The following is a 13,681-nucleotide window of genomic DNA, read 5'->3' as shown; positions in this document are numbered from 1 at the left end:
GTGAGGGATCAGTGACCTGTCAGAAGCCATAAACATGAATATCTAATCAGATCACCACATGAAGACCCCCCACAGGCCTCCCCTTAGCACAAGCATATCATTAACTAAAAACTGAAAATAAAGAACAACAACCACAAGACGGATTTCATCACCAGATATCATGTTAATCAGTATAACGGAACCAATCTGACACTGTCTGTAGGTTACTGTGCACAATCCTGCAGACAGGTTCCCTTTAACATTTTGCAATCATCAGATTATATATAATATAACACTGTGCACAATTGCTCATTTTCTCTTTCTACCCAACTAATTCTTCAGTATTCCATTAGATCTACGACATCACATGATTAAAAACTGACTAGCTGAATCCTTCTAAGCTCTAAGTAGAAGCACAAGGTCAATTTTGTCTGCCCAAGTCATAAGTCACCGCAAAAGTCCCTGGCAGGGTGAGGAGGGAGCAGCTGGGTCAGGGGTTGAAGAGGGGAATGGTAAATGCAGGGACAAGAGACTTCATGTTTCTACATAGAGCAGAGAAAAGAAAAGAATTAACTGGGTAGAAAGTCAAAATGAGCAATGTGCTGCACTTGTACAGCTCACCACCAGGTAACCACGCCTTCCCTTCCACATTGTAGGTACACTGACCCTGGCTACATACCTCTCATTAGACCATATATGACATGCTGATATTCGAGCACTTTTATCTTGGCCTCCATATGTACAGTGCCTTGTGAAAGTATTCGGGCCCCGGAAACTTTTCAACCTTTTCCCACATATCATGCTTCAACATAAAGAAATCAAATGTAAATTTTTTTATGAAGAATCAACAACAAGTGGGACACAATTGTGAAGTTGAACGAAATTTATTAGTTAATTTAAATTTTTGTGGAAATTAAAATACTGTAGTGGGGCGTGCAATATTATTCGGCCCCTTTAACTTAATACTTTGTTGTGCCACCTTTTGCTGCGATTACAGCTGCAAGTCGCTTGGGGTATGTCTCTATCAGTTTTGTACATCAAGAGACTGAAATTCTTGCCCATTCTTCCTTGGCAAAAAAGCTCGAGCTCAGTGAGGTTTGATGGAGATCGTTTGTGAACAGCAGTTTTCAGCTCTTTCCACAGATTCTCGATTGGATTCAGGTCTGGACTTTGACTTGGCCATTCTAACACCTGGATACGTTTATTTGTGAACCATTCCATTGTAGATTTTGCTTTATGTTTGGGATCATTGTCTTGTTGGAAGACAAATCTCCATCCCAGTCTCAGGTCTTTTGCAGACTCCAACAGGTTTTCTTCAAGAATGGTCCTGTATTTGGCTCCATCCATCTTCCCATCAATTTTACCCATCTTCCCTGTCCCTGCTGAAGAAAAGCAAGCCCAAACCATGATGCTGCCACCACGTTTGACAGTGGGGATGGTGTGTTCAGGGTGATGAGCTGTGTTGCCTTTACGCCAAACATATCGTTTGACATTGTTGCCAAAAAGTTCGATTTTGGTTTCATCTCACCAGAGCACCTTCTTCCACATGTTTGGTGTGTCTCAAGTGGCTTGTTGCAAACTTTAAACGACATTTTTTATGGATATCTTTGAGAAATGGCTTTCTTCTTGCCACTCTTCCATAAAGGACAGATTTGTGCATTGTACGACTGATTGTTGTCCTATGGACAGACTGTCCCACCTCAGCTGTAGATCTCTGCAGTTCATCCAGAGTGATCATGGGCCTCTTGGCTGCATCTCTGATCAGTCTTCTCCTTGTTTAAGATGAAAGTTTAGAGGGACGGTCTGGTCTTGGTAGATGTGCAATGGTATGATACTCCTTCCATTTCAATATGATCGCTGCCACAGTGCTTCTTGGGATGTCTAAAGTTTTGGAAATCGTTTTGCATCCAAATCCGGCTTTAAACTTCTCCATAACAGTATCACGGACCTGCCTGTTGTGTTCCTTGGTCTTCATGATGCTTTCTGTGCTTCAAACAGAACCCTGAGACTATCACAGAGCGGGAGCATTTAGACGGAAACTTGATTACACACAGGTGGATTATATTTATCATCATTAGTCATTTAGGACAACATTGGATCATTCAGAGATCCACAATGAACTTCTGGAGTGAGTTTGCTGCACTGAAAGTAAAGGGGCCGAATAATATTGCACACCCCACTTTTCAGTAATTTCCACAAAAATTTAAAATAACCAATAAATTTCTTTCAACTTCAGAATTGTGTCCCACTTGTTGTTGATTCTTCACCAAAAATTTACATTTGTTATCTTTATGTTTGAAGCATGATATGTGGGAAAAGGTTGAAAAGTTCCAGGGGGCCGAATACTTTCGCAAGGCACTGTATGTACACTCCCAGTGTATCCTGCTGATTTTGGGGTTAGCATACATCCATCCCTCTGTTTTTACTCTCTACTTACCTTCCTCTGTGTCACAGCATACTGACTACCTTACACCACTGATATACACCCTCTCTAGGCTAATTGATTCTGGTTACTCCCAATTGTGGTATACATTTAGGTACTCTATACCTGGCAGGTCTTGTCCACTTGGACACCCCATATACATCACTGTTTCCTTTTGACTGCCAGCCCTGTTCTTGGTGTATTACTCTATTTCTGTGTTCCATATACATTCTCCACGGTATGCTGAGATGTATTATTTGTATGTGCAGACACCTCTGTGTCTCCATCTCACCAATTGTCCTAACAAAAGGTGTTTTATTTCCATCCTTCTCATCTTTCCTTGACCTGTATTTGGCTTTTACTCCAATTAAGAAGTGAAAACCCTCAAATTATAGCTGAGAGTCTGTATTTTAGGCCCATATCGATTACATAACGGTATCTTGAATATGTTTTGGTAAATAGCTAAAATGCCAAAACTTGTCTCACTGTCCGAATATTTCTGGACCGAACTGTATCACATACATCTGAAGGCAGTGAGAGAGCAGCAGCCAAAGGAGGGGAGAGGAAAGGGCCACTTATTGGCCACAGGGACCACGTGACGTAACATTATGAGATTCCCAAGAGAGCCAGTGGTGATACTGCTAGCATGGCGCTGGCACCAGAGGTAAATACAAGTGTTATTTTATAAGGGACAAACATATGAATTGTCAGAGTAGTGGACTTCCCTTTAAATAAAAATTTATTCAGAGCATCCATTCTGAGGTCAGTTTTTGAACATTGATTTGGGATCCAAATAGCTTAGTTTACCTAAGAAACTGCTCTGTAGCAGCGAAATGTAGACAAAAAGGCCCCCATATATATTAGGTTAATGGGCTTGATTCCTGATTATTGCACACGCATCCTGCCTGGTACCAGATATTGGTAGACATGAAGTCAACCTCTCAGTTCACCTCTCGATGCGAAGGTGAGCATAGCCAGAATACCACCTCTTAGCAGGCTTAGTGATGAAATAGCACTGACCGTTATTGTTTCTGGATTCTGAAAGGCCCAATTCGCCATTGATTTCTTGACCTTCTACAACCACCTTGTACATATTGATGGCACGAGACACATTGTCACTGGTTTGGAGAATGTCTCCTGAAAAAAAAACAAAAAAAAAAAATCAGTGTAACAGAAGACCAAAACTGGGTGTTACTATGACCTTTGTCATAAGACTGTGGAAGGCTCACAGACACAGTAACACTGCCTAGTCGGTGCTGGCTGTATCAGAGTTTTTAAAGGACCAACTTATGGACAAGGGACAATGGTAACACCGAGTGGTAAAATTGTTCATACATTTCCAGGAATTAATACTTTATTTTAAAGAACTTACTAGAATAAAAATATCTCTAGAGCTGCAGGTCCTATAACCCCTTCATGACATATAACATAAAGATCCATCATATGTCATGTCCCTGCCTTAAATGCGGGCTCGCAAGCCAGACCCGCATCTTTTCTGGCAGATGATGGCTGCCAGGCATAATATGCCTTTAACAGCAGGGTGTGTAGCGGAGCTTTGCCCACAGCTGTTAACCTGTTGAATGTTCTGACGGCGGCATCTATCACACACCGACGGGGGGGTCGTGTAACGTGATTGCTGGGCGCCGATAGGTTGCCATGACAGCCAGCTGACTGCTGAAGACCCCTGTGAAAGCCAGCGTTTATCCGGTGATCATAGGAGATGGTAATTGCAGTTATTCCTAGCAGTGTTGAAGCATTTCTATGTATAGAACAAGCGCTCATACGACTGCAGATTGAAGTCCCCTAAGGGGACTATTAAATACAATATAAAGTGAAAAGAAAATGTGTTGAAAAAAAAAATCACGCCCCTTTTGACCCATTAAAAATAATGCAATTAAAAACAATATATAAAATGGCGACATGAGCATTTTCTTTTTTTACAAAAATAGAAAAAATATATATACACATGTTTGGTATATATGTGTTCATACTGACCTGTAGAATCATAATGGCAGGTCAATTTTAGTATACAGTGAACATGGTAAATAAAAAATCCAAAAAAAAAAAACCAAATTGTGGAACTGCACTTTTTTTTTTTTTTTTGCAATTTCAATGCGTTTTCCAGTACACTGCATGGTAAAATCAATGGTTTAATTCAAAATTACTATGTGGATGATAAAATAAAAAAAGTTATGGCCGTGGGAAAGAGGAAAAAATTAAAAATTTAAAAAAAAAACAACACAGAAAACATCCAAGTCATGAAGGGGTTAAAGAGAACACGTAAGAAATAAAAGCAATACACAGAATCTAGTCACCTACCGAGGCTGCTATCATTATCCTCAGTCTCGCTGGCCATTTTAAACAAGGTGAGCCTCTTGCTCTCGCACCTCTCAAATAACTCCTGCAAGCAATAGACTTGTATTAGACACAACTGTGGAAGCAATAACCAGGCAGGAGACAGACGTTAGTATTAACAGGAAGGCTGAGCAGCCGGGACGCCAGCAAACAGGGCCCGGGCCACAATCACTCTCTCACCCCAATCATGAGGCCGGTTACTGGGGTCAGGAGCCCCTGCGATTCGTGTAACACCATGTTAATGTATTGTGGCTACAATTTATTTTGGAAAATTGCAGCAAAAATAGAGCGGTTTTGACACACTTACAAAAATTACAGTAAAAACACTAAGTTTCTTTTTTTTCTGAGATTTTACATAACGCACACAAATTAGATTAAAGTTACTTGAATCCACAGACTTTGGAAAAAAAGTCAATTTTCCTTTGACGGATACTTTAAAAAAGGGGAGAGAAGAAACGGGCAGTACGATTTCAAAGGGAGGCGCATAGCCTTGTCGGGAAATATCGCCTGTATTAATCACACCTTTAGGGTTCTAATTGCTGCCTCAGCTCTGAAGTTTAATGCGATATGCTAATTTGCTTGGTGCACCCTTGACCTGCCCAAGAAGCTCAGGGCACCCTTCCGCCCAATGCTTTTGTATTCCCTCCGCGCCACCCACAGATCTAAAGGCCCCGTCTCACTAAGCGACTCACCAGCGATCCCGACACCGATATGAAGGTGTCAGGATCGCTGGTAAGTCGCTATGTGATCGCTGGTGAGCTGTCACACAGACAGCTTCACCAGCGATCAGCACAGCGACGCCGAGCGCCCGGCATCGCTGGCTATCGCTGTAGAAAATAGAATCACTGGGACCGGAGCGTGGAGAGAGGCGGGATGGCTGAACAGGACGTCGGAAGGTGAGAATAACTATATTTTTAATTTTTTTTTATTATTTTTTTACACCTGATCGCTGGTCTCCCGCTGTCACGCACAGCGATGCGTGCTGGCCAGCGGCAGACCAGCGACCAAAGAAATGTCCAGAGGTTTCTTCCAGCGATCAGCGATACCGGCAGGGGGGCCGCTCGCTGATCGCTGTCACACACAGCGATCTCACTGGTGAGATCGCTGTTACGTCACAAAAGTTGTGACTCAGCAGCGATCTCGCTACCGAGATTGCTTAGTGAGACGGGGCCTTTACTTCCATGGACTACAAAGAAGGTGCTGAAAAGCCAGTATTGTCAATCACCAGCAATGGAGGAGGGGTGTGAAATACCATTGGGGGAATGGTGCACAGAATCTTGTGACCACCGAGTTCTTAATTAGCAATAGTATTTAAACTTCAGTTTCATTTGATCACTAAAGATGGGATTTTTATAGGGACGATCTCCCTTTCAGAGCTATGTGCATGTTGGAAGGTAAAACCCGTTCCGTCAGAATGAGTTTGATTTGGAAACATATAAATGTTTGCAGAAAACATGACACTCACACTTATTGCATTATGTACCTTCATAAGCTCCTTGTCCGCCTCCGAAGAGTCTTCTTTGCTGTAATGTGTCAGCATTTCCTGCAGCAGCTTCACATTGTTATTCACTTCCTCCAGCGTGTGCACTCTCTTACTCACCCTCTGCATTCTCACCTCGTCCTGAGGATGACAGGAGCAGAAGGGACAAAAAACGGACACATCAGACAGAAAAACGCAAATATGGAAAGTGGAATCCCAGCCACATCACAAAGTAGAGATATGAAATCAAAATTCTATCAGATCCAGAACTCCATATGTGGATGACTGGGTGTAAGAGATGGCATCAGGAAGAAGGCTGGTCCGCGGACGAAGCTTTGGGTCTTGGCATTCATGTGATTGTCACATGTACCACCTACCAAACTTTTAAAGAGAATAGATCCAGCATCTGATGCTCCATAAAATGACAGCATTATTACATATCCTACCTAAACATTGTACAGACCCCTTAATATCACTGATATTGCTTATTGGAAGTGGCCATTTTCAGTGGGATAATGCCGCGACCACACTGCAAACAATGTTTGGAAATGATTTGCTGGTCCCAAAATTTTGATTAAGCATCAATAGGATGAGCTAAAAAAAAAACAAGACCGATCTATAGAAGCTGCACTTCACAACTTACAGGACTTAAAGGATCTGCACAAGAGTCTTGGTGCCAGATACTACAGGACACCTTCAAAGATCTTCTGAAGTTCCTGCCTTGATGGATCAGAGCTACAACAGGGGGCCCATACAATATTAGGCAGGTGGCTGTAATGTTATAGCTGAGCTGTTCATTAACATGTCAATTTTTGTGATCTCCAATGTTCCGGATAGATAAGATTATATTGGGTTTGGCATTTTTTAGGTTTTTATACCATAGAGAATGCTTTATTAATTAGTGGTCGTAAGTTGTTAAAGAATCAAAAGTAATCAGTTCTCTCTTCTTAAATCTACATTCTAATAGCCTTTAGTAAAAACTTAGAATTTGCAATATTTCTGTCTCACGGTGAACGGAAACATTTGCACTAACCTAAGATGTGTCTTAGCCCAAAATGAAAACCTCTATAAAGAGGTTTTAGTTTTGTAAGAAGAAAAATAGCGCACAAAATTAGTTGTACAGCAGAAAAGTGACCGAGAACCACGATGGCAGTGAGAACAGAGTCTCTGAATATCATGGCCATGTATCCAAGTACAGTTTCAGCCCTGGTTTCACAAGAAAAAAGTTCACTTTCTATTCGCTGACAGCCAGATAAGATCCTAACACGTAGAAAATGGTATAAGGTTTCATAATTCAATGACCAAACTTGTTAACACTAATCCTACATAGCATCGAAAAACTATATTTACAATAAAAGGTTTTTTTTACTGCTTTATATGTATAGGATAAGCAGTCCATTAGGCAAAGCAGCCTACAAAAAAAAGCTGAGAAGAACTGCCAATATCCAATCAGACAGGTGCCTTACCTGCTCTGGAACTGATCAGCTGGGACCACATGGTTGGGACCGAACCAATATGGTGCTAATGGCTTACAATTTACAGACAACACCCACAGGTAGTCATACATCTCCTTTTGGTCACGTTCCATTTGTTGTTAGGACATGCTCACCTCCTTAACCATGGATTTAATAAGCTTGTTTGCTTCCTGTAGATCATCTGGGTTCTTACTTTTCAACAGTTTGGCCAACAACTGAAAGGAAACAAGACACAATAGATAAAGATAACGTGTCATAAGAAAGACAGACGTAGCCCGGCACAACCCTCTACCTACCTTTGATCTTTCTTCATCGTCAAAAATTGGATTTTTGGGTCTAACTGGAGGTGAAGGGATCAAGGTTCGATCCACCGGGATCACGGGATCGGAAAGCACAATTCCTGGGCAAAGGGATTTACATTGAGATTAGACATCATATAAAGGGACTCCCAAGAGGTAGAGGCTACATTTACAGTATGATTAGGTGGTCATTTCCCAGGGTCTGGTCAACTACCTTCACAAGAGACGTGTTCAACTCCCTCTCGATGTGTGACCAGTCTGCTTTAAAAAAAAGCGCCTGACAGACTATTTTCAAAAGCTAAGCTATCCCCTTTTGTTACCGCTGATGATTCGTGAGCGGAGGCAGTCAAGGACCTCACAACCACAGAGCAGTGAAGCAAAGTCTGTCACTAGCGTTGGTGCAAATGTATTCGCCCATCCCTTTCAGTCAGCCATGACAGTGCTCTGGGGCTGCTGGACGGGAGAGGGAGTACCGCCTCTTACCTGGCAGTGTCCATGGCTCTTCTTCTGATTAATAATTAGCTAGGATAATGACCCAAAAATTCAAGCAAATTAGCAAAGGATCAGGTAAAATTTAATTTGTAATCAAATTGCAACAATAAAAAGGTATCAAGAAACTGGGGGCTATTAAAAATGCTCTAGCGCAAAAAAGTGAAATAAGTAAAAAAAAAAATTGGAAACAACTAATAATTCCCATATATGGATAACAGCTACGGTACATTAAAGCAACTATTTATAATGTTGTAGCTTCGTATTTTGCATATGTAAAGCTATTTTGTTGAGAGCCGTGCTAACTCCACATACAAGGATTGTGGTGTCCCAAGCAATCTCCTATTGTTCAGGCCTTAATGTACATACATATACTTAATGATCAGCCTGATATTAAAACCGGTATAAACCATATTACTCAAAACACTCTTGCAACAGAGTTTGCTATTACACTAACAACACTCTCCTGAGAGTTGCAGGATGGTTTGATTCCCATCTCAGGAGAGAATTCGTAGCCGTTTTCTATATGTACTTGTTGATAATTTACCATTTCCATGTTTTTGGATTGTAATATCTAGAAATGCTAAATTAGACCCACTGGTTTCAAAGGTAAAATGAAGTCCCAGATTGTTAACATCGAGACTTTCCACAAATTCCGCAAATTCATTTTCACTGCCTTTCCATATCACAAAAACATAGTCAATAAAACGTAGCCATAGAGTCACCTTCTCAAAGCATCCAGAAGGTAAATCTCCAAAAACAATAGTTTCCTCCCACCAGCCCAGGAGCAGATTTGCATATGACGGGGCACATGGACTCCCATCGCTGTGCCCCTGAGCTGATGGAAGTACTCCATATCAAAAAGAAAAAGTTTTTTGTTAGACAAAATTCAAGTAGTCTCATCGTAAAGTTGTTATGTACAGCAAACTGACGACCCCTTGTTTTTAGGTAATAGTTCACAGCTTCCAGCCCTTTGTCATGGGGTATGGAGGAGTAAAAAGCTTTGACGTCAATAGAAAACAGGATCATATCCGGTTCTAGAGTTATACCAACCAATTTACCCAGAAGATCCAATGTGTCACACACATATGAATTGAGGGCCACAGCAAATGGTCTTAAAATTTTATCAACATAGAGACCTACAGTCATATGTAAAAGTTTGGGCACCCCTATTAATGTTAACCTTTTTTCTTTATACCAATTTTGGGTTTTGCAACAGCTATTTCAGTTTCATATATCTAAAAACTGATGGACTCAGTTATATTTCTGGATTCAAATGAGGTTTATTGTACTAACAGAAAATGTGCAATCTGCATTTAAACAAAATTTGACCGGTGCAAAAGTATGGGCACCCTTATCATTTTCTTGATTTGAACACTCCTAACTACTTTTTACTGACTTCCTGAAGCACTAAATTGGTTTTGTAACCTCATTGAGCGTTGAACTTCATAGCATAGGTGTATCAAATCATGAGAAAAGGTATTTAAGGTGGCCACTTGCAAGTAGTTCTCCTATTTGATTCTCCTATGAAGAGTGGCATCATGGGCTCCTCAAACCAACTCTCAAATGATCTGAAAACAGGATTTTTGGGTTGCTTACCGTAAAATCTGTTTCTCGTAGCCTTCATTGGGGGACACAGAGACCATGGGTGTATGTATGCTGCTGCCACTAGGAGGCTGACACTATGCACAAAAAAAGTTAGCTCCTCCTCCGCAGTGTACACCCCACCGACCGGCAGGGAATTCCTCAGTTAGTGAGAAAGCAGTAGAAGTAACAGAATAGATTGAAAACAGAACAAAACTCAACTGTAACCAATCAACCAAAGCAAGAACAGGAGTTGTAGAACATGGGAGGGTGCTGTGTCCCCCAATGAAGGCTACGAGAAACAGATTTTACGGTAAGCAACCCAAAAATCCTGTTTTCTCGGTCGCCTTATTGGGGGACACAGAGACCATGGGACGTCCCAAAGCAGTCCCTGGGGTGGGAAAACAAACTTCCATCAGGCCAGCGGACTCACCACCGCAGCCTGCAGAATCCTTCTACCTAGGCTGGCATCCGCCGAAGCGTAGGTGTGGACTTAGTAGAATTTCACAAACATGTGAACCGAAGACAAGGTTGCAGCTTTGCAAAGCTGCAGCGCGGAAGCTCTGTGGCGTACCGCCTAGGAGGCACCCACTGCCCGGGTAGAGTGCGCTGTGATCCCTGGAGGAGCCACTCAATGCTTAACACGGTAGGCCTCCAAAATTGCCGATCTGATCCAGCGAGCAATAGTGGCCTTTGAAGCTGGGTGACCTTTCCGCGCCCCATCTGGAATGATGAAAAGACTGTCTTTCGCAAGGAAGTCATCCTAGCTAGATAGACTCTCATCGCCCTGACCAGATCCAGCTTGTTCAAGGACCGCTCCCGAGGATGAGTTGGACTCGGACAGAAGGACGGCAGAACAATATCCTCATTGAGGTGAAAAGAGGACACCACCTTCGGAAGGAAAGAGGGCGGAAGCCGCAGAAGTACCTCATCCTGGTGAAGTACCAAATAAGGAGAGCGGCAAGAAAGCCGCCAATTCCGACAGGCGCCGGATGGAAGTGATGGCCACCAGAAAAGCTACCTTCCAAGAAAGGAGAGAAAGGGAAACATCCCTGAGAGGTTCAAAAGGAGGACCTTGCAGAACCTCAAGAACCAGATTAAGATCCCATGGATCCACGGGCACTCGGTACGGAGGAGCCGTGTGAGCCATGCCCTGAAGAAAGATTTTGACCTGAGGGCGGGAGGCCGTCTTCTGAAATAAAATGAACAGCGCTGAAACTTGACCCTTCAAAGAACTGAGGGCAAGCCCAGCATCCAGCCCTGCCTGAAGAAACGCCAGAACAGAAGGGAGCGAAAAACACATGGGCGCGATGACATTGGCCTTACACCAAGTGAAATAGGTCTTCCAAGTATAGTAATAAACTTTGGAAGATGATGGCTTTCTGGCTCGGATCATGGTATGAATTACTTGATCGGAGAATCCTGCCCGTTTCAAAACCTTGGTCTCAACAGCCACGCCATTAAAGTGAGCGGCCGAGGATTGGGGTGGCAAATCGTGCCTTGAGACAGCAGATCTGCCCAGTCTGGAAGCTTCCAGGGGGCAGCCGCGAGAAGGTTGACAATGTCCGCGAACCAAGACCTTCTGGGCCAATTCTGCGATGAAAATGACTGGAATTCCTTCTGCTTTGATCTTCAACAGCTAGGGAAGAAGAGGCAGGGGAGGGAACAGATAGGGAGTTCAAACTGCGACCAAGGAACGGCCAGAGCGTCGGAACCCACTGCCAGAGGGTCTCGAGACCTGGAACCAAACTGTGGGACTTTCCTGTTGAGGCGAGACGCCAGCAGGTCTACATCCGGGGTTCCCCATCGACGGAAAAGCAGATGAAACACCTCCGGATGTAGGGACCAATCTCCCGCCGTGAGACCCTCGCGGCTGAGAAAATCGGCGGCCCAGTTGTCTACACCGGGAATGTGTACCGCGGAAATTGTCGGAACGGAAATCTCTGCCCAATGAATAATCTTGGACACTTCTGCCAGGGCTGAGACACTTCGTGTCCCTCCTTGGCGGTTGACATATGCCACCGCTGTGGCATTGTCTGTCTGAATCCGGACAGGCAGGCCCCTGAGGAGCCTCTCCCAGTGGACGGGAGCCAGATGGATCGCTCGTATCTCTAGGACGTTGATCGACAGAGCTGATTCCTGAGTCGACCATCGACCCTGAACAGTGTGATTGCGGAACACTGCACCCCAGCCGAGGAGGCTGGCATCCGTTGTTACAATCTGCCAGTGAATGGGAAGAAAAGACCGACCCAAGAGGATGAGAGGTGACGTCAACCACCAGTTGAGTGACCGCTTGACCCGGTATGAAAGTCGAAATGGGTGATCCAGGGAAAGGACAGACCTGTTCCCCCGAGACAGGATGGCGTGTTGGAGAGGTCTGGAGTGAAATTGGGCAAAGGGAACCGCCTTTATTGCCGCCACCATCTTTCCCAGGACTTTCATGGTTGTTCGGAGAGATGGAAGTCGTATGATCTGCAACAGTCGTACATCCCGCTGCAGAGAGCCAATTTTTTTTTGTGGGAGAAAAACCCTCGATCGCCGAGTGTCGAACAATAGACCCAGAAACACAAGACGTTGTGTCGGGACAAGACAGGGCTTCTTCCAGTAGACGAGCCACCCGAAATTGGACAGGGTGTCGAGGACGATGGTAAGACTTTGGCGAGCTTGATGAAAGGATGGAGCTTTGATCAGAATGTCGTCGAGGTACGGAAAGAGAAGGAGACCTCTGATTCTCAACAAGGCCATCAACGCCGCCATGATCTTTGTAAATACTCTGGGTGCGGTGGCGAGACCGAACGGCAGTGCAACGAACTGGTAATGTTCCTGGCGAATCGCACAACGCAGGAACTTCTGATGCCCGGAGAATATGGAAAGATGTAGATAGGCATCTTGAATGTCTATTGAACACATGAACTCCTGCATCTCCATGGAAGCGATTACCGACCGAAGAGACTCCATTCGGAAGTGACGCAGTCGGACTCTCTAGTTGAGTAACTTGAGGCCCAAGATGGGCGAACTGTCCCGCCTTCTTTCGGTACCACAAACAGGTTTGAATAAAATCCTGTGAAACGTTCTTATTCGGGAACGGGCACAATCACTCCGGAATTGAGGAGAAAAGCGATGGACGCAAAGAACCCCAGAACTAAGGCAGGATCCTTTGGAGGTCGGGACTCGAAAAAACGATCCCGGGGACAAGAAACTAAGTCTATCTTGTATCCTGATGATACAACTTCCCTGACCCAAGTGTCCTCTACTGAGGCAAGCCAGACGTCTCTGAAGAAAAGGAGTCGACCTCCTAATTGGGAAGGACCCCCGGGGGTCCGTTGATAGACATGCTGATGTGGACCGTCCAGATCTGGACCTGGAGGATCTGACCTGGGAGGAGTGAGATCGCCAGGAAGGAGTGGGTCTGAAAGGCACCTTCTTCCTATCCTGGCATGCCTGCGGTCTCTGTTGGTTAGAGAAGTTCTCTGCCGTATTGAAGCGGCGGAAAGACCGAAAGAGCCGAGACTGACGTCTTAGCGGAGGTCTGCGAGGCTTGGACTGAGGGAGGAGGGAACTCGTGCCCCCAGTGGAGTCCTTAATAATCTGGTCCAGC

The 13,681-nt window shown here is 44.1% G+C and overlaps 1 protein-coding gene across 1 annotated transcript in view; it reads right to left on the bottom strand.

The window, feature by feature from the left end:
* GGA3 (golgi associated, gamma adaptin ear containing, ARF binding protein 3) overlaps nt 1-13,681 on the bottom strand; it is a 64,153-nt gene that overhangs the window by 17,161 nt on the left and 33,311 nt on the right. The window contains exons 6-10 of the mRNA XM_073588021.1: nt 8,008-8,111; nt 7,846-7,926; nt 6,240-6,377; nt 4,721-4,802; nt 3,422-3,538 (exon numbers count right to left, since the gene is read on the bottom strand). Coding sequence (XP_073444122.1) covers nt 3,422-3,538; nt 4,721-4,802; nt 6,240-6,377; nt 7,846-7,926; nt 8,008-8,111 — 522 coding nt within the window. The remainder of the gene's footprint in view (nt 1-3,421; nt 3,539-4,720; nt 4,803-6,239; nt 6,378-7,845; nt 7,927-8,007; nt 8,112-13,681) is intronic.

Source organism: Dendrobates tinctorius, unplaced genomic scaffold, assembly GCF_039654945.1.
Source record: "Dendrobates tinctorius isolate UK_male_01 unplaced genomic scaffold, ASM3965494v1 ptg000103l, whole genome shotgun sequence".
NCBI classification, from domain to species: domain Eukaryota; kingdom Metazoa; phylum Chordata; class Amphibia; order Anura; family Dendrobatidae; genus Dendrobates; species Dendrobates tinctorius.
The sequence above is the reverse complement of the archived record's forward strand: the minus strand, read 5'-3'. Positions and strand labels throughout refer to the sequence as shown.